This window comes from Trichosurus vulpecula, chromosome 1 (assembly GCF_011100635.1).
Source record: "Trichosurus vulpecula isolate mTriVul1 chromosome 1, mTriVul1.pri, whole genome shotgun sequence".
NCBI lineage: Eukaryota > Metazoa > Chordata > Mammalia > Diprotodontia > Phalangeridae > Trichosurus > Trichosurus vulpecula.
In genome coordinates this window covers 416,170,684-416,194,684 of record NC_050573.1, presented here as the reverse complement: position 1 = coordinate 416,194,684, position 24,001 = coordinate 416,170,684, and the positions used below count along the sequence as shown (strand labels likewise).

General features: G+C 38.9%; 2 protein-coding genes across 2 annotated transcripts in view; one reads left to right on the top strand and one right to left on the bottom strand.

The window, feature by feature from the left end:
• ITGA2 (integrin subunit alpha 2) overlaps window positions 1-24,001 on the bottom strand; it is a 147,897-nt gene that overhangs the window by 35,422 nt on the left and 88,474 nt on the right. Inside the window, exons 14-20 of the mRNA XM_036761894.1 lie at window positions 19,827-20,030; window positions 19,173-19,309; window positions 16,007-16,146; window positions 9,327-9,478; window positions 5,381-5,491; window positions 5,132-5,214; window positions 4,511-4,652 (exon numbers count right to left, since the gene is read on the bottom strand). Of these exons, the coding sequence (XP_036617789.1) occupies window positions 4,511-4,652; window positions 5,132-5,214; window positions 5,381-5,491; window positions 9,327-9,478; window positions 16,007-16,146; window positions 19,173-19,309; window positions 19,827-20,030 (969 nt within the window). The remainder of the gene's footprint in view (window positions 1-4,510; window positions 4,653-5,131; window positions 5,215-5,380; window positions 5,492-9,326; window positions 9,479-16,006; window positions 16,147-19,172; window positions 19,310-19,826; window positions 20,031-24,001) is intronic.
• Window positions 2,407-3,333, top strand: LOC118834882 (40S ribosomal protein S2-like). The gene has a single exon (XM_036742318.1). The coding sequence runs from the start codon at window positions 2,407-2,409 to the stop codon at window positions 3,286-3,288; it is 882 nt and encodes a 293-aa protein (XP_036598213.1). The 3' UTR covers window positions 3,289-3,333.

Below are 24,001 nucleotides of genomic sequence, written 5' to 3'. Positions count from 1 at the left end.
GTTTACCTCCCCATCTTCAATGTACACCAAAGGAAGAAGAGGTTCCAGATCTGACACTAAGGGGCCTGACCCTGTGCAGCGAGAAGAAATAGGCCCTACCTGGAAGCTCTATCACTCACTAACAAGTAGGGGTGGGGGGTGTCACAGATGAGACCCTATGACTAACACTGACAGTTCAAGTCAAGGAGGGGTCATGTGCATTATGTGCTGAGTGAGGAATAAATATAGAAGTAGGAGCTGTGTGACTCTTTCTCCAATGCTGGTTCGAACACAAAGGCCAAAGTCAAGAAGGAAGGTTGGAAAAAAGAACAAACAAAAAAGAATCCCACTATAAAGAGTTATTAGTGTTATAGGGATGCTCAAGACATAAATGTATAAGAAGAGAACAATTCCAAAATATATACAAACAAAGCTTCAAAGAACAACACAGCTTGGGCACAAGTTCAACTAGAATTCTTAGAAGAGATGAAGCAAAAGTTTGGTTTTAAAGAGCCAAAATTATTTTATAAATTAAATGAAAGCACTACAGGAAGTAATCTGAAAATAAATGAAGTTGCTAGGGGAAATTGAAAAAGAAAGGAGATATGGAAGAAGGAATTGGAAAGATAATAAACAGCTTGACACAAGAGGTATAAAACTTTATCTAATCAACAGACTGCATGAAAATTAAAATGCGCCAAAAGAAGTAATGATTCCATGAAACAACAAGAAATATAAAAATAATTGAAACACAAACAAAAGATATATCAGAAACAACTCACCTAGAAAATACAAAAGAAAATGATTTAAGAATCACTGGATTAATAATTACTAATATAAGAGAAATAAAAATCAAAATAACACTGAGGTTTTTTACCTCACGTCCTGTGAATTGGCAAAGATGATAAAAGATGGGAATAATTAATGTTGGGAGGGGTTATGGGAAGATAGGCACCCTAGTGCATTGTTGGCATAGCTGTAAATCAGTACAACCATTTTGGAAAGCAATTCGACATCACGTAAATAAAGTGACAAACTGTCCAGACCCTCTTACCCAGACATTCCAGCACTAGCCTTATACCCCAAGGAGGCCATAGATAAGAAGAAAGTACCAATATACAGCAAAATATTTATAGTATCATTTTTTTTGTGAGGGCAAAGAACTAGAAATAAAGTAGATATCCAGTAATCAGAGAATGGATAAACAAATTGTTGTACATGAATGTAATTGAATGTTACTGTGATTAAGAAATAACTAATGTGATGGATAGAGAAACATGGAAAGATCTACACGAACTAATGCAGAATGAAGCAGTCAAAGTGAAGAGAGCAATATAAAGAATGACTAAAACAATGTAAATGGAAAGGGAAAAAATTAAAAATGATGACATTGCAAAATTATAAAGAATAAGCCAGAAAAGATATAAGACATTCTCATCCCACCCTCTTACAGAGATGGGAAGCCTACTAAGTGCTGCATACTGCACATATTTTTAGACATTTTCCATATGTTGATCAGTTATACTGACTTTTCCCCCTTTTTGTTTTTTTTTTGTCTTTAAAAATACTATTTGTTATATGGTATGGATCTCTGGGAGCGAGAGGTAGAAGGATACTGGGGAAATTATAGTGATATAAAAGAATCATTGAACTATCTGAAAGTTGTGACTAAAAAAAAAGATCTTCCCTTTCCTCTTAAAATCAAGAGGACAAAATGAAAACAAAAAATCCATTAGTCCCCTTTCTAAAGAAATATTATAATATTATAATAAATAAAGACAAATTCTAAAGGAATATTATAAACAGCATGTAGAGAGATTCTTGGTCATAGGAAAAATACTGCAGCTGGAAATATTGTAGCCAGAAAGAAAGAATTCATATACCACAAAGTCAGTCAGGATCATACAAATTTATCAATGACAATTAAAAAGGAGTGAAGAGCTTAGAATATACTATGGCAGAAGGCAAAACATAAAGGCTTACAATCAAAAGTAACTTACTCAGCAACACTCAATATAATGCTGCAGAAAAAAATAAGCCTTGTATATGGTATAATATATGATATATGATACGATACATGATATTGAAAACAATACTGGAGTGAAGTTATTAAGATTAAAGAGTACTGGGAAAGGCCTTTTTGCAGAATGTAGGACTGTAGCTGAGTCCTGTAGGGAATAAGGGAAGCCAGAATTCCAGAAGGTAGAATTGAGAAATGAGAGTTCCAGCATGGAGGACAGCCAGTGAAAGCATCCAGCATTGGGAAATGGAGTGTCTAGACTCACAGGGGTGGGGAACCTGTGGCCTTGAGGCCACACGTGGCCTTCTAGACCCTTAAGTGTGGCCTTTAGATTGAACCCAAATTTTACAGAACAAATCCTTTTAATAAAAATCTAGGGTCCTGCTTCTACTTCTAGTGAACACCAAATGGCGGACGACGCCGGTGCTGCAGGAGGTGCAGGAGGCCCCGGGGGCCCCGGAGTCGGAGGTCAGGGTGGCTTCCGCGGTGGCTTCGGCAGTGGGGGCCGAGGTCGAGGCCGGGGCCGTGGCCGAGGCCGAAGCCGGGGCCGCAGAGCCCGGGGAGGAAAGGCCGAAGACAAGGAGTGGGTTCCTGTCACCAAGCTGGGCCGCCTAGTCAAGGACATGAAGATCAAATCTTTGGAAGAGATCTATCTTTTCTCGCTCCCGATCAAGGAGTCTGAGATCACAGATTTCTTCCTGGGATCTTCATTGAAGGATGAGGTTCTGAAGATCATGCCTGTCCAGAAACAAACTAGAGCTGGACAACGTACTAGGTTCAAGGCTTTTGTGGCCATCGGTGACTACAATGGCCATGTTGGTCTGGGTGTCAAGTGCTCCAAGGAAGTGGCCGCAGCTATTCGTGGTGCTATCATTCTGGCCAAGCTGTCCATTGTTCCTGTGAGACGTGGCTACTGGGGGAACAAGATTGGCAAGCCTCACACAGTGCCCTGCAAGGTCACTGGGCGATGTGGATCGGTTCTGGTGTGCCTGATCCCCGCTCCTAGAGGTACTGGCATTGTCTCAGCTCCTGTGCCTAAGAAACTCCTGATGATGGCTGGAATTGATGACTGCTATACTTCTGCAAGAGGCTGTACTGCCACTCTGGGCAACTTTGCTAAAGCTACCTTTGATGCCATCTCCAAAACATACAGCTATCTAACCCCAGACCTGTGGAAGGAGACTGTGTTCACTAAGTCTCCCTATCAGGAATTCACCGACCATCTTGTGAAGACTCACACTCGAGTGTCTGTCCAGAGGACCCAGGCAGCTGCTGTGGCAACCACATAGATGTTGTTAATAAACAAATTGAACTATGCCTGCTAAAAAAAAAAATCTAGGGTCCTACTCTAAGTGAGAAAAAGCAGGAAGGCAAGTGTTAACTGGATCACAGAGTACATTGGGGAGAGTAAGGTGTAAAACAACTGGACAAGTAGGAAGGGGATGGCCAAGTTACGATTTTCTTTAAAAGCCAAATAGAGAATTTTGTACTTGATCCTGAAGGTGAGAAGGAGCCATTGGAGTTTATTGAATAAGGGAGTAACACAGTCAGACCTCCTATCTGACAGCTGAGTGAAAGATGGATTGGACTGGGGGGAAGCTTGAAGAAATGATGAAAAGCAAAGAAAACAGAACCAAGAGAGCAGTCTGTACAATGACTTTAATATTTTAAATGAAAACAATGCTAAAAGACACTGCACTCCGCTATTAACTTCTTAAGCTTAAATATTTAAATCTTTTTTTAGAATCTTTTTTCCTTTAAAATAGAAAGTTGCGTTTTTAATTCCCCCCCACCCAAAAAAGACCCTGAAAAGGTCAGGGCAGGCTCAAAACTAAGCCCAACAAGTTTAAATAAGAAACTAGATAAAAATCTTTTTTATCCTATTCTTAAGTGTGTCTGTTAAAAAACCACCCCAAATTATAGCTTTTGCTTTATTTTCCTTTATCCCTTGGGGAAAATATCCACATTCGAATGTGTTTCTGGCACAGTGTTCATCTCTATTTGATTAGAGGGTTTGGCTCCAACACAAAAACCTTGACCACAGAAACGCCTGTGGTTCCAAAGCTACAAAGAATGAGTCTAAACTCTGTGCATATCAGCCCTTTGATTTAGCAAGTTCAGGCTGAGGCGTGTGGGGGGCAGACACAGCAGCAGCACCAGACCTATGTGCTACTGGGAATTAGGGGAGTATAATATTTCTTGCGCCAAGTCTCAGAGGAAAGGAAAAGATAAGTTGTCCAGTGAAGCAAAAATCTGTCTAGATATAGTGCCAGTTTATATGCCAACAACCTGCCTTAGTTAGAAGTTACAAAATTAGTGTTTTTATTATTAGGGTGGAAACGCTGCTTTAAATGAGGAAGAGGAGCTGAGCAGCTTCAAAGGCACTTAGGAAGAGAAGAATGGTTTCAGTACCAGAAGAGGAAACAAAGAGTTCCCCATCTACAGACACAAATGAACAAATGCTCTAAGCAAGAAGAAAAGTTAGGTTAGTCAGTGTATACCATCACATACCGATGCAGAGGATGAGGCAAAAAACAAGTTTTCTGAAAAAGCAGCCACAATTCTGGTGTTATAAGCACTTTCCCCTTTGTTTTTCAGCATCACTGCAAATGTTAACCTTCTGTTTTGGCTGCTGACAACATATGGCTGTTTTCTGTTAATAATAAAAGCAAAAAAACTAGAGCAAATGGCACAATTTGTCTCCAAATCAATCAAACCTGCATATTTAAAGACAACACACAAAAATTACAAAGAAGTTTTATATGAGATTGAAGTACTGAGAATAAAATATTTCTGAGCAATAAACTGAATTAGGACCACTTCAGATAAGAATGAAAGTAAAATGATGAAATGTTACTATGTTTTCTTAATTGTCACTTTAAAATACAAATAGGCATATCCTCAAGTATTTCCTTCTATACTAATGCCAGGAACAGAAATTCTATTTGTATAGGTATTTGTTCATGGCAAATGTTCCCCACATAATAAATAACTTATTTATAAAGAGTCACTGAACAAAATCTTCTCTAGCATATATTATTTCTCTTCTCCTCTCTCTCTCTCCCCCCTCCCTTTTTTACACACACACACACAGACACACACACACACACACAGTTTCAAAGTGAAACTTACTGAGTATCCGTTTTCTGTTGAACTTCAAGGACAAGATCAGAGATGCAGACTCCGTCATCCCCACAGTCTTTTAAAAAAGGTATCTAAAGAAAGTGAAAATATCATTTTCCCCACACATACTGTTAAGGGAGACAACTTGGAGATTGTGTTATTATTAGCATTGGCACTATGACTATCAGAGTTTAGTTTGATTTAGTCAAAGAACGAATTAGTCACTTTAAAAATTGTGAAGGCCAGACCTCTACTTACACTGAAGTCCTTTGAAGTCTCAGAATACTCTTCGAGAGCAGGACTCGTACCGGGCTTTGCCAAACTGATGTCCACCCGGACATTTAAGGAGTTGAGAACATCAGAAGGTTCCTAAGAAACAAAGCTTCCCTTTCAATTTGAACAAATTAAAGCAAGTGATTTTATTAAAAGTAGTCACAATGATTTCACTATTATGAATATGGTCAACTCTCAATTGTGAATATGGGTAGCAAGAGACAGGATGCTGAGGGGTTCATTCAGGACCCACATTCAGGACCGATGAAATCACACATCCTTCAAGTTGTGAAGTTCCAGCTTCTTAGACATGTTGTTAGTTTTTGGCATTTTCATCCAAAAGCTCAAATAAAATTAAACTCATTAAACTCAACTCATTAAAAAATATATCATTTATCTCAACTAGCATAATCAGAAGGTTTTGTTGATCATGGACACTCGCTTCCTTAAGGTTGCGGGATTCCATAAGTATATATCCTCCCTTTGACTAGTCAAATCAAACTCTATTCACCTCCTAAATGGTCTCTAAGTAACAGTAGCTAAACCCTATCCTTTGAGGAACCTCTCCAAATTTAGCTAGGTTTGAGGGAAGACAAGCATAGTCAGCTGATGGGTCCATGTATGCATCCTTTTGTTTGGTAGACTCTTCCAAGCCTTGCATTGTGCTGACATAGTCTTAAAGAACTTGGGGCACTCTTACACTGTAATGAGCAAACAGAGCAGGACTTCAGTGTAGTGTAGATAAATCAGTAATGGTTACAAAAGTTAATGATCTATTAAGTTAGAATAATCAGAAGAAAAAAAAGAACCCTCAGAAATTTCTTTCCCCTCATCTTCCACTGCCTATCACTATAATCTAGAATCCAGTCTTTTGGTAAATAATTATTTCTCTAGTTTTCTACCAAAAAAGTTTAATTTTCAGGAACCACTAAGCTTCCTGGGTAAAGTGGCTGGCCATATGATATTGGATTGTGGTCCGAAAGGAAACCTGGTTTGGTAATTGTTTGTCATTTGTTCTTGAAGAGAACCTTGACGTCCAGAAAGTGATGCCATGCCTTGCAAATGAATGAGATTTAAGTGAGGGAGGGCTGTGCAAAGCCACTAGTCTCACTTCCTCCTCCAGAGCCATCTGGGCCTAGTGGCAAGATATGAATGAGGAGGACTGGAGATGGCCGGGGATGCAGTGGGAGACCTTGGCATTTTTAAGCTAAGGTCTTTCCCAGGTCTCATTTCTACTGAAGCACTGTCCACTCAGTGATTAAGACTAGGTAAGAAATGAGACAAAGAATGGTCTCTTTTACCTAGCCAAATAAAAAAAAATCAATTTGGGCAGAGAAGATCCCTGGAGTTTGGCAATTAGGGCAGTAGAAAAAGAAGATCCTGGGGGGTGGTGGTTCTAGGGTTGTGATTCATAAGCTTTCTCCTCAGTTTTATCTAGAATGACCTCCACCCTCCTCTCTACTGGGTAGGAAGTTAGGAAACTAAGCTCCCGAGTGGCACAAGAACAAACTGGAGCATTAGATAAGGAATGACATCTCACAATTTTCAGTTAAAATAAACTATTATAGACTAGAAATTACAAAAGTTAAGTGTCCTTAGTAACAATGTAACAAGTGATTTTGAGCCAGTTCCCCTCTGAATGTATTTATACACGTACTTTAGGAAAGGGCTATTCAAACGTCAACAACCCCCTATTCTCAAAAAATATGCAAGTAGTATTTAAATTTTACAATGTACATATTGTCTCCTTCAACTGAATGTAAGCTCCTTGAAGGCAGGAATTTTTAGTTTTGCCTTTGATTAATTAACTGTACCATCAGATCTGGTAGAGTCTCCCAAGCTAGGAAGTCTGTGAACATGAACCCAGAAATTGATAGTAAATTGATTGTCTGAAGATCACACTAGCTAAATTCAGAGAGACTCCTTACTAGGTAGGCCACAGGGTGGTATATTTTTCAATATGGTGACTTCCTAACACCATTCACTAAGTTATAGTTGGGATACCAATTTTTGTTGGTGGAAGGAGTAATTATGCCAATGAAAGAACATCTTTCACCTATCTTTAAAGTTGTAGCAAAGATGAAAAATGTATATATTTCAGGCTTTTATTCATAAATGATTCACTTGGTTGTCTTATCTATGTCTTCAAATTGTAATTATAAAACAGTTAGATAAGTTTTAATTTTCTACTGCCTTTAATCATCATCCCACCCAAACTAACCTGGAAGAATACTTTATCATGTTCTACCATGCTTGCACATTTTCACCGTTTTGCCCCCCCGCCTTTCCCCATTTCAACTCATTCTCTACACAGCTGTCAAAGTGACTTTCCTAAAATGTAGGTCTAACCATGTCATTCTCCTAATCGATAAATTTCAATAGCTCCCTATTGCCTCTAGAACTAAAAAGAAACACTCATATTTGGCATTTGAAGCTTTTTATATTCTGGTCCCAATCTATATTTATAGCTTATTATAATTATTCCCCTTTGCATACTGTAGCACCGCCTTACTGTTGCTCATTCCTGCCACTCCATTTTCCACCTTTGTCCCTTGGCCCTGGCTGTCCCTAGTGGCTGGAGTGCACTCTTTTCTCACCTCTGTTTTTTAGTATCCTTCAATACTCGGTTTAGGCATTACCTTCTACAGGAGGCCTTTTACAACAGCCCTAGCTGCTAGTTCTTCACCCCCCAACCTGCGACACCCCCAAATCATCTTTTAGTGATTTTATATATTTTGTATGCACATATACATATATACATGAATATATATATACACACACACATATATCGGTGTGTATATATATATATATGTGTATGTGTGTGTGTGTATGTAAATGTATATGTATATGTTGTAAAAGAATGGAATTTCCTTCATTGCAGCAACTGATTCAGTTTTGTCTTTGAATCCAGAGCACTGAGCACAATGCCTGGTGCAGAAGAGGTGTTTGATAAATGCTTGTTGATTGATAAATTACTTTCAAATCCCATTTGTGGTTTCTAATGATAAATATGTATATCATCTATAACTTAATTTTACTGTTGTTAGCTTTCCCACCCAAAGCAATCATATTTATTTTTTTAAAATCAAATAAAAACACGAAAGTGGACTAAATTACATTGACTTTGCTATCATTTATTCTCTCCTATCCATCCCAAGTTAAATCCAAGACATTAATCTAATACCGGAGGTGATCTTAATAGCATAACAATAAATGCGCTTTACTAGGTAAGAAAATGTCCATACAATTTGCTGGCATGTGAGTTTCCTTGTATTTAGACGCTGAGAATTCTATTTAAGAAAACATTGACTTTGCTTTTTTTTTATTAATATGTTACTAATAGCTTGTTTTTGGAGAAGCTAGGTGGTGCAGTAGATAGAGCGCTGGGCCTGGAGTCAGGAAGACCTGAGTTTAAATGTGTCCTCCTACTTACTTACACTTACTAGCTATGTGACCCTGGGCAAATCACTAACTCTGTTTGCCTCAGTTTCCTCATCTGTCAAATGAGTTGGAGAAAAAATGGCAAATCACTCCAGCAATTTTGCCAAGAAAACCCCAAATGGGATGGTGAAGAGTCAGACAGGACTGAAACCACTGAACAACAATAGCTTACTTAAGGTGAGGACCTAAGTACCAATCAAAAAATAAACAGTCATTACACAAATACCTATTGTAAGCCAGGCAACAGCAGGTGTTAAGCACAGGAGTGCAAAGACAAAAAAGTGAAATAATCTCCACTCTCAGTGGAAAGACTTTACTATGCTCAATGAAAAGTAAAGAAATCACAAATATTATCACAGAATGATATTTGCATTCTTTATTTGCCAAATAGGCAAGAGGTCAAAAATATACTTAAAGGGAGGAGCTTGAAAAGCTCTCATTTATTTGGGAAATTTCATGGTGGGAAAAGGAGAAAATTATGAGTTCTTACCTGTATATTGATGATATGCTCTGAACAAGTCTGTGCATGATATACCACCATGTTTTTCTTAATGTATCTTTCATTGTTTTCTTTAAACAGTCCCCTAGAGGTTATTCTGGAGGAAAATCGATCAGCATCAAGTGTTATATTGTAGATAATATCTGTTTAAGAAGGAACAAAATGGGCATTTCTTAAGTGTCTATGATGTACCCAGTACTATGCTAAGCGCTTTACAAATATTGTCTCATTTAATTCTCACAACAACCCTGGGAGATAGATGCTATTATTACACACATTTTGCAATTGAGGAAACTGAGGCAGAGATTAAATGACTTGCCCAGGGTCACACAGCTAATAAGAGTCTGAGGCTGGTCTGGAAGTCTTCCTGACTCCCAGACCAGCAGTCTATATACCATGCCACCTAGCTCACACAAATAAGAACAAAGAACATTAAATATGTTTCTAATTACAAAGTTAGAGAAAGTACTATAAGAGGTTTGTTTTGTTTCAGAGGGCAAGATGGCAAAGACACAAAGTATAATAAGAAAAGGGAGTGGCATCTAGTCAGACCAAAACCTTCCCAAATAGAAATGAATGAAACGTGTTAATGAAAAGACCTTTCAGCCTCTGATCTCTTGCTTGGACTAGCTAGGCCACCATTTTTCCTCTCTCTTTGCCGTGTCCCAGACTGTTTCACATATAATATAAAAATGATTATTGGCCAGTATACTTATGACTCATCCTTTTTAGAGTGAATTCATGACAGAGGTGGTATAATGTGGGGAAAAGAAATATTAGCTATATAGTCAAAAGCCCTGTGTCTGAGTCCTGGTTCTGCCAATTCTAAGTTAGATGAACTAATCTTGTAAGTCACTTTGTTAAACTGCAGCTTCCTCATCTGCACCCCTCTCACAGATCTGCTGCAAGGATTAACCAAGATTGTGTATGTGAAAGGTTTTGAAATCAAGTGCTAATTAAGCATTACATGTTATATATATAATATATATGTACATATATATGTTATATCATGTTATTAGATTCTAACAACAATGTATTGTAAAGGGTGCATTGGCAGGGAAGGAATTATTTTATATGAATAATACATTCTGTTTCCATGCTGTTCAAGTAATTTTAAAAGAAAAATAAGATCAGGTAGAAAACAAAGAGCCAAATATAGGCAGAGAAGGGGTTGCCATCAACTCTTCTTTCCCAGGTTGGCTTCTTCAGTCCCTTTGCTGAACTTCTATTCCCCTCCCCATACCTGTTCTCAATATAACTGGAAGAAGTTAACCATAATTTAAAAATTAAGGCATCCTTAACCCTGATCTGGGGAAGCGAGGTGGTACAGTGGGTGGAGTACCAGGCCTGGAGTCAGGAAGACTCATCTTCCTGCGTTCAGATCTGGCCTCAGATATTCACTAGCTAGGTGGCTCTATGCAAGTCACTTAACCCAGTTTGCCTCAGTTTCCTCATCTATAAAATGAGCTGGAGAAGGAAATGGCCAACCACTTCAGTATCTTTGCTGAGAAAACTCCAAATGGGGTCACAAAGAGTTGGACACAACTGAAAAACAAACCCTGACCTACGAAAAGGAATATGAAAGAGGATATTAGGGAATTAAGAACTGATATTAACTGGCCAGTTTCTTTGAAAAATAGAACTATAGTAGGTAATTAAGACCTTCTGTCATTTTGTATCCAAAATGCAGAGAAAAGCTCTGGCCATCTCTCTATGGAAAACACTTGTTATTAATAGCACGATCCACTCCTTCCAAGAATCTCATCTCTTTTATTTTAGTACTTTCTGTACTTTTGAACCTGAGTGTGCTAACCTACTGAAAACAGCAGTTCTACAAGGACACCCAAGAGCCTTATCAATGTTGTCTATAGTCTCATAGAAGAGGTAGCCAGTTTTAGTTTTTTGATGCTTAAACATCAAGGTCACATAGGATTATATATCTAGGACCAGGAAGGACCTCAGAGGCATCTAGTCCACCCCCTTTATTTTATAGGTGAAGAAATTGCAGCCCTGGAATTTTAAATGATTTGCCCAAGTTACGATAGATATCTGATAACAGAAATAACAGAGAAAATGTTATCAAAATTAGTTATTTCAGTGGTTTGAAAATGAGCCATCTCATGCAAATGGAACCTTGTGTACAACAAAGTAGTGCAAATTAATATGGTATAAAAATAATGCAGTTAATTAACACCAACAACATTGTTGACCTGTCTATGCCCAAACAAGGGCCTGAGGTAAAAGGGACAGATACCAAACGAGAACTCAGGAAACCTCAAAAGAAAGATGGTGAATGGAGAAGAACCTTAATGGCAGAAAGTTAGTTTGGAGTACATTTAGGGCAGGAGGGATGAATTCCATTTGAAAAGGAGAAGATATATGAGATGAGATGTTTCCAGGGCAGAACTCTGACCAGACAGTGAGCCATGGTTTGCCAATGAATATATTTTTCCACTGAATCATTTAAGGAGACTGATCTATTAAGAATCATAAGGCAATGATTTTGGGACTGAACTACCTCTATGATTCTTGTGCATTGTAAAGGCAAGTCTGTGAAATGTACTAAACAGAGTTGGGATGATCTTTGAAAAAATCTAAAGAAAAAAATTCTAGACAGATATGAAAAGTTAAAAAATAGGGAAAGCACACAGCTATGAGGTTAGTGCCTGGTTTTGGAGTTCTGCTATATATTTTATAAGAACTTAGGTAAGATGTCAACATATCCAGAGCAGTTTCTTTCTTTATAAGAATATATTCTGCTTCTACCTAAATGATTTTCCTAAAAAAACAAACAAACAAAAAACAGGACCATGTCCTCTACTATTCAATAAATTCCAATGGCTCCCTAAAATCCTGTTTTGCATTTAAATTCCTTCACACCCAGGTCCCATCTTGCCTCTCCAGCTATATTACACATTACTCCCCTCTGCACACACTACGATATTGTCAGTCTAGTCTTTTTGCTCTTCCTCATACATAACATAATATTTCCTGTCTCCTAACCTTTGTAGTAACTGTCCCACATGCCTGGAATTCACTACCGCCTCACCTCCCTCTACCTCTTGAAACCACTGATTTCCTTCAAGACTCAATTCAAGTGCCATCCCTTACATGAAGCCTTTCCTGATAATTCCTATTAGCTTCTCCCCACAGCTTGCAAAGTGACCTTGTATTTGCTTTGTGTAGACCTGTGCTACATGGTGCAGTAGAGCTCTAGGCCTGGAATCAGGAAGATCTGAGTTCAAATCTGGTCTCAGATACTTACTAGATGTGTAATCCTAGGCAAGTCACTTAACCCTATTTGCCTCAGTTTCCTCATCTGTAAAACGAACTGGAGAAGAAAATGGCAAACCCACTCCAATATCTTTTCCAAGAAAACTCCAAATGGGTTCACAAAGAGTCAGATATGACTGAAATGACTGAACAACACTAACATATTCCATCTTTCAGATTAAAATTATTTTGTGTTCCCATTGAAAGTACAATCTCTCCCACAAAGAAGGCACTTAAAAAGAATTAATTGACTGACTGACCAAAGTACTTTTGGATATTATAACTTAGTAGGAAAGAGGAGCACACTAGTTCCACAAACAAAATGTTCCTGTACCTTAGCATACTATATGAAATAAAACATTTTACAAATATTTTCAGCAGCATTAACTGATGGCACAGTCATTTAATAAATTTGTTGCATTTTCTGTCACATAGCAGGAGTTAGCAAATAAAAAACAAGACTCAATTCCAACTTTTTACTATGTAATGCTAATGGAATAAGGCCATCTTACTCGTAATGAAATTATTTCAAGCATTCTAATCAACTTGTCTGTCCAATTCACCACCTACCTGAAGCAACTTGTATCTCTTCTGAAAGGGTCAGAAATATGTAAGAGAGAGAGCAAGAGAGAGCAAGAGTGAGATCGAGCTCAATTGAGTGAGGAGAGAGAGAGAGAAGAGAGAGAGAGAGAGAGAGAGAGAGAGAGAGAGAGAGAGAGAGAGAGAGAGAGAGAGACAAAGACTGAGACAGAGAGAGAGACAAAGAGATAGAGACAGAGAGATATAGAAAGACAGAGAGAGAGACAGAGAGAGAGAGAGAAAGAGAGAGAGAGAGAGAGAGAGAGAGAGAGAGAAACAGAGAGAGACAGAGAGAGAGAGAGAGAGAGAGAGAGAGAGAGAGAGAGAGAGAGAGAGAGAGAGAGTCTGTGTGTGTACGTGCCATGTGCGTTTCCATGGTCCAACATGTGTGGGCAGGCAGTACAGCAGTTCAGGTGAGACCAGGTCTTCCTAATACCAGCCTTGATACCCCTTGACAAACAAATCATTCTCCTTCCTGTTCTTACAGAAATCATTTTCTCCATGTAGAATCAATTAATTAATGTTGTTTAAATATACACACCGTGTGCTCCACTCTGTAGCAGATACAGGAGCCACAGGTGACCCTAGCCGTCACAAAGACTGAGAAAGTTGTTGAGAACATAAGCCTACCTCACATGAAACAGCAGGAAACCAAACACCTCATAACATTAGTAAAGTGCCAAACTGAATGGTATAGCCTACAAATGCTACAGAAATTCAGGGAAGGGGGAAATCAATGAAGGCTAAAGTTGTTAGGGAAGTTTTTATGGAGATTGTGAGGCCTAAGATGAGCCTTATAGGACCACAAGATTTTAGAACAGAAAGGGATGTTAAGAATTAATCTAACAACAATCATTTAAGCACTTGCTTAGTGCCAGGCTCTACACTAGGAACTGGGGATACAAAAATAAAAGAGAAACATTGCCTACCCTCAGGAAGCTTATGTTCTATCAGAGGAAGCACCATGTTCAGATATGAGTCCAAAAATGAAAACAATACAAGGTGATTTCGAGCGCAGGGGGCTAGCAACTTGGGTGGATTAGCAGCTTCATGCAGAAAGTGGTGCTTGAGCTGAGACTTCTAAATCCAACCCCTTCACTGTGCAGATGGGAAAACTATGGTTCCAGCAAAGGGAAATGATATGACCTTGGGGTCACATAAGTAGTCAGTGACAGACTCAGCTGTCCTGACACTTAATCCAACATGCTTTCCGTTACATCATAATTCCTCTCCTCAAATTGCCGTGAGGCCTAGGGTCAGTGGAAAAAGGGTGAGCACCCTTACTGGAATGTGGCCAGGATGCATGTCTCCTACTGTCCCCTCAACACAAGTCTTTTTCATGACAGCATGTTAGACTACTCTAGCTGAGCTAAGAATCTCTTCTTTTTCTGTATTCTTATAGCCTTTTCAGTCCATACAAAGCAAATTAGCACAATTTTATTCTATTCTGGTCTAGACTTATAATTTCTTTGCTGTTGGTAGTTCTCAGTGAGGAAGCTCCTTCTACCTATACAGACTGGTACCTGTTCTGCAAGTCTTATAGAGCTGCCTGGGGCATTGAAAGGTAAAAGGACTAGACTGGAGCCACAAATCAGCAGGGCCGCACAGGCGTCAGCAGATACTGACTCTCACTAGCTGATTGTTAAAATTTCAGTGTGAACGTTTACAGTCTTGGAAATCGACAAATGCCATAATTATGGCTTGATTTATTGTTTTGTTGGTTGTCTAGACATAAGAAAAGAATGGGAAAAAAAATTTAATAATGCAGATTAAGCTTAAAAGTAGCCACGTCACCTTCAGAAAGCTGGTTGTTAAACACTTAACAGTACATCTCCTGAGAGTAGGTACCTAGCAGAGGAAAGGTTTAAACTAGGCCGGTTCTATATGTGCTATGTTATGCTGACTCTCTATTTTATATATTGACTTTATACACCAAAAGTTATTCTAATTGTATCATCTGTATTAGTTCAAGGAGAGGAATACTAGGTTGATAATTCTTTTTTTCCCTTCTTCCCTAGCATCTATTATTACTAGGTAGTCAACATTCACTTCACCCCTTCAGACATTAAGTATCAACTATATGCAAGACAGAGAGAAGATGGGGTAGTGGACAAAATGCTGGGCTTGGAATTAGGAAGATCTGGATTCAAATGCTTTCTCTTTACCTCACACCAGCTGTATGACCCTGGACAAGTCATACAACCTCTATATGCCTCAGGCAACTCCCTAGGACTTGGGAAATAAATCATAGACAGGTTGCTATCTATATGGGGGTGGGATGTAGGGTAGGAATTCACACAGATCCTCATCTACCCACCATGTATGTGTTAGGTGCAATGCTAGATGCCGAGAGTGGTAGAAAGATAAATAGGAAACTGCTCCTTCTCTCAAGTCCCAACTCAGTAAGATACTTGTCTCTTTAAGGGCAGGTATTATTTCATTTTTGTCATTCTATCCCAGCACACATTAGGATCTTAATACATTTTTAGTGATTGATCCATCCAGGTCTAATGTTTCGGGGGAAGGTTTTGTGTTTAGTCTAATCACGGAGCCTACGACCAAGGATAGCTGTCTGTGGAGAGAATGACAACTTTTACCTCGAAGGCATTCATTACCTCATTGAACTTGGGCAAAGCTGGTCCCAAGCTGCCCTTGTCCACCCAGCTTCTATTTTCGGGCATTACAAAAGTGCTGGAAGGATGAATGCACCAACACCCAGGTCTTTTTCTTTTGGTCTTCAATCCAAAAATGTTACTCAATTTATTGTTAGTAGATTTATGCAAATGCATTTTGAAAAAGATCATTTGGAGTCTGCTTACCCACTTGATTATTTTGTGTGGTAGGTCTGAATTTTGCACTGAAGCACAATCTGAAGGTTATTTCAGCATTCTTGTTTAACAAATTGATCTTATCAGGGGTAAATGAAGCTTCTACGGACACATCAGCAATACTCTGTGACCTGAAATATATAAACAAACTTGGGTTGATGTTACTACTGATGGAGCAGAAAGAACACCAGACTTGGGAGTCAGACAACCTAGATTCAAGCTCTGGCACTGCCTCTCATAAGCCACGTGGCCTTGGGCAAGTCATTCTCCCTCTCTGAGCCTCATTAACAAAATGGGCATGCACAGTGGCAATGATAAGAGAGACTGGAACCTGGGGCTCCCAAGTTCTTTATAACCTGCCACAACATACCCCATGTCCTCATTTGCAATACATGGCATAGGAAACCTACTGCATAAAGTGCACAAAATGCCATAGATTAGGTGGCATGGGTGCTGCGTGCTCATCTGTGCATGGAAATCAGACTCAATCCCACGTACCAACCAATGTGACAGCTCTTTCATTGGTACTATAAAGTACTATGGCACTGCTATAAAGTAATGCCATCTACTCCTACAAATTTGATTATCTAATGATAATCCACCTGAATTTCAATACCACCTGAAGAGTCACCACACATATTCCTACTATATTGTCAGAGGCCAAAAATTTTTAGGAGTTTTTTTGAATGAATGGGTGTCAATGAAGCATCATGGTATGAAGACAAGGAGCCTGACTTGGGGTAGAGAGGAATACTATAAAAACATTGGTCTTGGAATAAGGAGATCTGGGTTGAAGTCCCAGCTTTGTCTCTTACTAGCTGTGTGACAGCAGGCAACCCCTTCAACCACTGGGCTGTACCTCAATTTCTACGTCGGTAAAACTGAAGTGTCAAGCTTTCAACTCATTCTCTGATCAGGGGCCAGTTTATGAGTCACGTAAGAAAAAGGAGACACAACTCATTTTTGATTTAAAAAAAATGTTATCGCTCAGTTTAATCACACCCCACGCATGAGAACCAGGTAAGAAAAACTCTTGGCTGTTTACAAAAGTCAAAGCCAACCATGAAGGCTAAATGTTGACCACTGGGGACCTCCAAAAGGACGAGCCTCAGACACTGAAAACCACAGCAATAATCTTGAGCAATGAAAGGAGTTCTTAGCATTTACTTGGCTGCAAAGGCATTGGTGTGTTTGTTTAAAAATAAAACCAAACGTTGATTTTCTGTACCTGCAGTCTTTCAAAATAATGTGATACCTTTTCCTCAACATAGCTCACCAAACTGTCTCTATTTCAAAAATCACTAATTGTTATCCAAGAATAATTTCCATAAAAAGATGAATTTGATACTCTAATTTTTCAAACCCCATTTACTTCTCTCAAACCTGAAGTAAAATAGCATTAGTAATGTCAAGTACTGAAACTAATGTTATATACGGCACCAGCGGCATAACATTTTCCAGCATTTAAGCTTCTTGGACCCAAGTCATCATTTACAATGTCTTTTTCAACTGTGACAAATAGAAAGATTGAGCCAAATTCTCCTCAGGACTTTGTTTCTTCCAGCTCTCTGCTTCTGTCTGACTTCATTTATTCCCTCACTGGCCTTGTGGGGACAATCTAGTCCAGTGTGTATTTCTGGCTCGTGAATCATATGGCCCTTGAATTCCTCCTATTGTCCTCCAGGCTCACAACTGCTGCAGGGGCCAGTTTCGAGGTCAAGCCAAATGAAATAAAAGTCGTTTGTATGTAAAAACTGGAAACAAGGATACCCCCATTACTCCATTGGAAGATAAAGTCTGCTCATACTACTCAGATTTTCCATATTTTCAACGTAAAACCTCTTATTGCATGGTACAACGGAAAGAGCATTGGATTGGCATTCAAATCCTGGCCCTGCCAGGTACCAGCTCTGTGGCCTTGGGTAAAGCTCATCACTGAAGGCTCAGTTTCTTCATCTGTAAAATGAAGGTAAAGGTGCCTTCTGGCACTGCCTACCTCACATGGCTATTTATAATAATAAAAATAGCTAATATTTATAAAGCACATTTAGTTTGGGAAAAGTGACTTACAAATGTTAGCCCATTCGATCCTCACAACAACCCTGTAACCTAAGTACTGTTATTATTCTCATGTTAGAGATAAAGAAACTGAGGTGGAGCAGTTGTTACCAGGTCACATGGCCAGTCAGGGCCTGACAGCATTTGAACTCATCTTCTTGACTCTAGTCACCTAACAGTACTGTCCACTTTGCCACCAGAGGCTTCATAAACCACATACTGCTGTATGATTTCTCCTATTGTTCTCCAGCCCCACAACTGCTGCAGAGGCCAGTTTCGAGGTCAAGCCTAATGAAATAAAAGTCATTTGCACATAAAAACTGGAAACAAGAATGCCCCCATCGTTCCATTGGAAGATAAAGTCAGCTCATACTACTCAGATTTTCCATATTCTCAATGCCATTATGGTTAATAAGGAAATTTCCATTCAGTGAGCTGGAGGATAAGGTAACACTCAGAAGCAACTTGGAGTACTGTTGAAAACCAAGTCCGGTTTTAACACTTGTGATTCAACATACACTTAGCTCTTCAATGCAGGAGACATACTCCTCGAGCCTATTTTTATTCACCAAGAAATAACAAACGCATGCTCTGATGTTTATACCATGACTGCTATATTTTACTATTGCCACCTTGTAAAAGTGAGGTCTATCCTATATCATCTTATCTTGCATAAACCTCTGAAACCAAAAATCTATCACAATATCCCTTACTATAATTAAGCCATCCCTAAGTATTTATTAAGATGGGGACTAGACCTCTGATTTCACTGGTGGAGGGATTGCCTAGTGAGGTAACTCCCTTCACCAAGGTGAGTCAGCGCCTTCTCTGTAATTTACAGCCTTACAGACCACCGAGAGGATTAATTTGCTCAGGGTCACACAGTATGTATCAGAGGTGGTATTTGAATCCAGGTGGTCCTGGTTCTGAAGCCAGTTCTCTATACATTACATTAGAGATACAAAAACAAAAATAAAACATTACTCACCCTCAAGAAATTTATATTTTATCTGCTTGTTAAAATTATTTTCACCTGGGGGAAAGGGAAAAGGGGAAAAGTCCCTGGTCTGACGGCAGCTAAAAATTTTCACTGACTCACCAGAGTTGAACTACTTTTCCAAAGGCACCAATGGATATGTCAGTGATTGAATCTCCATTCAGATCTTGATAGCCATCTAATGCTCTTCCAAAATACTGGAGCTGATTCCTAAAGGCAGGATCTGACCCTAAGATTTTCTGGAAATGAGCACATTTGATATTAGACAATGATATTTGTAATGTGCTTTGCAAACCTTAAAACATTATATAAATGCTAGCTATTAATATATTTGCATTCTGTGGAAACCAGCTGCTACTGTCACTGAGAAGAAAAGAGAGAGCTTCCATCATATCCTCTTGACAAAGAGAAGTGAAGGACTCAGGATACAGAATAAGACATAAATTTTGGGGGACAATGCCAATATGAGCATTTTTTGGCTTGATTATTCATATTTATCACAAGGGCTATGCTTTACTTTATTTTTTCCAAATAGGAAGTGGGTATGTGGGAAGGCAGGTGAGATAATAAAAGAAAAAAAGAGAGAAAGAAGGAAAAAAGAGGAAAGGAAGGAAGGAGGGAGGAAGGGAAGGAAGGAAGGAAAAGGAAAGAAGAGAGGAACAGAAACAACTAGCTTTCCACTAAAGAATCAATGTGCATCTTAACATTAGCTCATAAATTTAAAATATACAGGGATGTCATCATGACAACATTTACCTGAGAATATTTTGTTCGTATAGTCTCCTGATGTCCATTGTAAATGTAAACAGCTCCAGAGTTCTCATTTTCAAGGGGTGAGCCCACTATAACATCATTAAAACCATCCAAATTAATGTCGGATAGAGCAGCAATCGCTGAGCCAAACCGGGCATTTTCCAAACCTAGAGGGCCTTCAAGGAATCGATGCTGATTCAACATTCCCTTTGGGGAAGAAGAGAGGATAGTTGATTAAAATAAATCTTGCTTGCCATGTATTAAGAATCTATTGGTAATGACTTCCAAAGCAAGTTCCAATACATAAAATTTTAAAACATCATTAAAACTTTGGTGGCAAAAAAATATATTCTTAAGTACCAGAATTTCCTTCAAGTAAAGATACAATTCATTTATATGTTCATAAACTGAACCTTGTTTTATTTTAGTGTATTAGACAGCTTAGCATGGAACATTTATAGCTACTAGGATGTTTCTGCATGTCTTTTAAAAAACATCAAGATGAAGACAACCGTTGTCCAGCTTTTTCAGGAAATTTAACATTATGCATCTTCCAAAGGACGCAGGCTCTTTGGCAGCCCCTCTGTCATACCCTGCCTTGGGGTATTGAGCCAATAGGCAACAGGAACTCATGTTGACTTTTATTTCTTGCACTATATGTGTTGTTGTTTGGTCATTTTCAATCATGTCCAATCCCATTTCATTTTTTCCTAGCAAAGATACTGGAGTGGTTTGCTATTTCATTTTCATTTGACAGGTGAGGAAATTGAAGCAAACGGGGGTAAGTGACTTGCTCAGAGTCATACAACTAGTAAGTATCGAGGCCAGATTTGACTTAGGAAGATGAGTCTTGTGCCTGATTCCAAGCCCAGTGCTCTATCCACTGTGCTACCCAGCTACCTACTGAACTATCTTACTTTTCAATAAGACTTAAGTATGGTTAAGTGTTCTGACTTACAGAACCGGGAAATAACAAGTAGAGCAGGTTAAGGTATTGACCACATGAGTTAATTTTGTCCCTCTTCAACAGCCCAGACAGAGGACATTTCTGAAAACTACACCCATCTCTCCAGTATTATTTCTTTCTGGATTACAGAATAACCCTGTCCAAAATCTCCTATAAGGCAAGAATCTGAAGATTGTACAGATTCCTTGCTTTTAGGACTGCTTGGGGGTTTTGAAGAATTTGCTACCATCCAGGAGTGTTCAAAGAGTCCCTTTGATAACAGCCTTTGGGAAATATTATGCTTCAAAACCCTAGAAATGAGATCCTTGGCCTCTTCGGCTATCAATTCAGGGAATTTATATTTGAAATGTTTCTGGCTCTAAGAACAGTGAGGAAGACCTGTCATGTCACCTTAGATGCATATCTGGCTACGTCCCCATGGTTAATTAGTTAAATTCTCAGTTTTCTGGCTAACTCTGCAAATCTGGAAGCTACAGAGAAGGTGATGACCTGAATTGGTAGAGACAGTTTCCTCATCCGAAACCACACATGCAGTCCTTATCCCCATCCCTGACCTATCACACTAAACTAATAGGCTGCATACTCAAGAGTTGGTGAGGGGCCTGCTCGGGGGTGTAGTCGGTAGAGCTATGGGCCTGGAGTCAGGAAAACCTGATTTCAAACCTGGCCTCAGATACTTAGTAGCTATGTGGCCCTGGACAAGTCACTTAATCCTGTTTGCCCCAGTTTCATCATCTGCCAAATGAGCTGGAGAAGGAAGTGGCAAACCAATCCAGTACTTTTGCCAAGAAAACTCCAAATGGGGTCACAAAGGGTCAGGTGTGATGAAATGACTGAATAACAAAAGAGTTGGTGAAGGAAAAACAAGTCTTTCTTTGCCTTTGTTTCAATTTATATCCATGGAGTTCTAGGACAATCTTTTTCTATCTGTCCTGAATAATAGCTTCTGCTAATTTCAAGGCTATACATTTCAAACTCAAATAAAACTAATTAAATACCTACTGTGTTGCAAGGCACTGTGCTAGGTACTAGAGATACAGAGATTAAAATGATACTTAACTTTTCAAGAATCTTATATTCTACTGGAGTATTTGACATATCTGTATAAGGATGGGGACAGAGTCAGTCAAATCAATTACCCACCCCACTTAAGGTAAAGATAATATGTTACTTCCTGACATCTTTGTCAGGAAATTACAATTAATCAAGCAGTGGTATGAACTAGGTGAAAACAGGGCCCCAGCACCTTTATTGAATCAATCGATCAAAGGCATTACAATTACATGCAATAGGATGTCTGCTCCGATTGATTGAGGAACTTAGTCATGCCTTATAGGGCCTGCATTAAAAACAGTTTGTTAGTTTTAAATCTAGTATTTTAGTGAGTAAAAATCACGAGAGAACAGTTCCAGCCAAGTTCCTAAAAAGGAATCACTTGGGGAGAGGAAAAGAGAGAAAAGCATTTGCCATCGCCTTCTCCTTCTCCTTCCTCTACCTCAACCACAGGAAAACTGTGTGACCTTTACAGGGGCAGAGGTTTGGGATTTCCTTTTAACTCTTGCTCCTCATAGCATCTCCAGAACAGCTGGTGCATGGTCTGCCTCAAGATCTAAGATCAGACCAGCCGCACTGAGGAAAGGCAGCTTAAAGCCTGCTAGAAAAGCTCCACTGTACCTAAGGGGACATCTGGCCTTCTTGAGGAATCTGGACAAAAGGACTTTGAGGAATACTGAGTCTTGCCATATGTTCTTTTTAAGCCTGAGTTCACTTTCCCCTTGACTTTGTATATGCTGTTTTGGGAATGTCACTGACTTTGGAGGGTATGTTTTTCACCAAGCCTTCTTGTTATATACTACCTTAATAAATATGCTTTTGCTCTTTAGTCATTTTTCAGTCATGTCTGACTCTTTGTCATCCCCTTTGGGGGTTTTCTTGGCAAAGATACCAGAGTGGTTTGCCATTTCCTTCTCCAGCTTTCATCTCTTGACAGATGAGGAAACTAGATTTTACAGATGAGCAAATAGGGTTAAGTGACTTGCCCAGGGTCACACAGCCAGTAAGTATCTGAGGCCAGATTTGAACTTAGGAAAATGAGTCTTTCTGACTCCAGGCCTGGCACTCTATCCACTGCACCATCTAACTGTCCCAATAAATACACTCAACTAAAAGTTAATTAAGCCTGGGTGACTAAAGGATATCAAATATTAATCATGAGAAAACATACACAGGTTGGGGTTTATGAGTTATAGCATTAAGAAGATCTCAACTACTCAGGGATACCCTGGCCTTAGCATCTATTTGCCCACCCCTTGGGGACTCAAACTGTTAGTATGAATTGGGGTTGGGAGAGTAGCCCCAGAGCATGTGCTACATATGAATATTTGAAAAAAAAACCATGGTAACTTGCAAAGTAAGAGAATACTAACAATTAAAGGAAATCCAGAAATGTTTCTCATAAGAGGTGGCACCTGAGCTAAACCTTCTAGGAGGTTAAATGTTCTAAGAGATGACATTGAAGAGGGACCACATTCCAAGTGTGATGAGATAGATGAGTGAGAGTGGAGATGGCCAAGAGAATGGAGCCAGGGAAGAACAGCTGGCAGGTCAGTGCTACTGGAGAGTAGGTTTTAAGGAGGGACTTTTAATAAGTGTAGAAGGGTAGGTTGGAGTCAGACTGTGGAATGGGGTACTTTAAACATCTGTATGACGATTTGTGTTTTATCCTTAAGGCAAATAGGATGAACTCTTGGTGAAGGTCTCTTGAAATCTTTAAGAATTTAAAGTAAATAAAACATGTTAATTTAGACTTTCATTTTAAAAAGCAAACAGCCGCACAAATTTTGGCATACAATGAAATATATGAATATAAATAGATAATGGAATATATTGGAATATAATGGAATATTTTGGAATATATGGATATATATTGGGTGGAATATAGTGAAATAATATTTCATCATAAGAAAGGAAGAATATGAGGAACATAGTAAAAATAAAGATGGAAAGATTTGTACGAATTGATGTAAGAGCTAAGTAAGCTAAACTAGGAGGACAATATACATGATGCCTATAATCACATACATGAAAAGCAACACTAAAAGAACTCAAATTTATTAAAATAGCAGATCTGGATCCCAGACCAATACTCAGACTTATTTCCTCTTAGTAGAGAAGTGAGGAACTCCAGGTACGGAATTCATGTACTCTGTTA

Bases quoted from the DNA above. Each gene is read 5' to 3' on its own strand.
- LOC118834882 (XM_036742318.1), top strand. From the start codon at position 2,407: ATGGCGGACGACGCCGGTGCTGCAGGAGGTGCAGGAGGCCCCGGGGGC.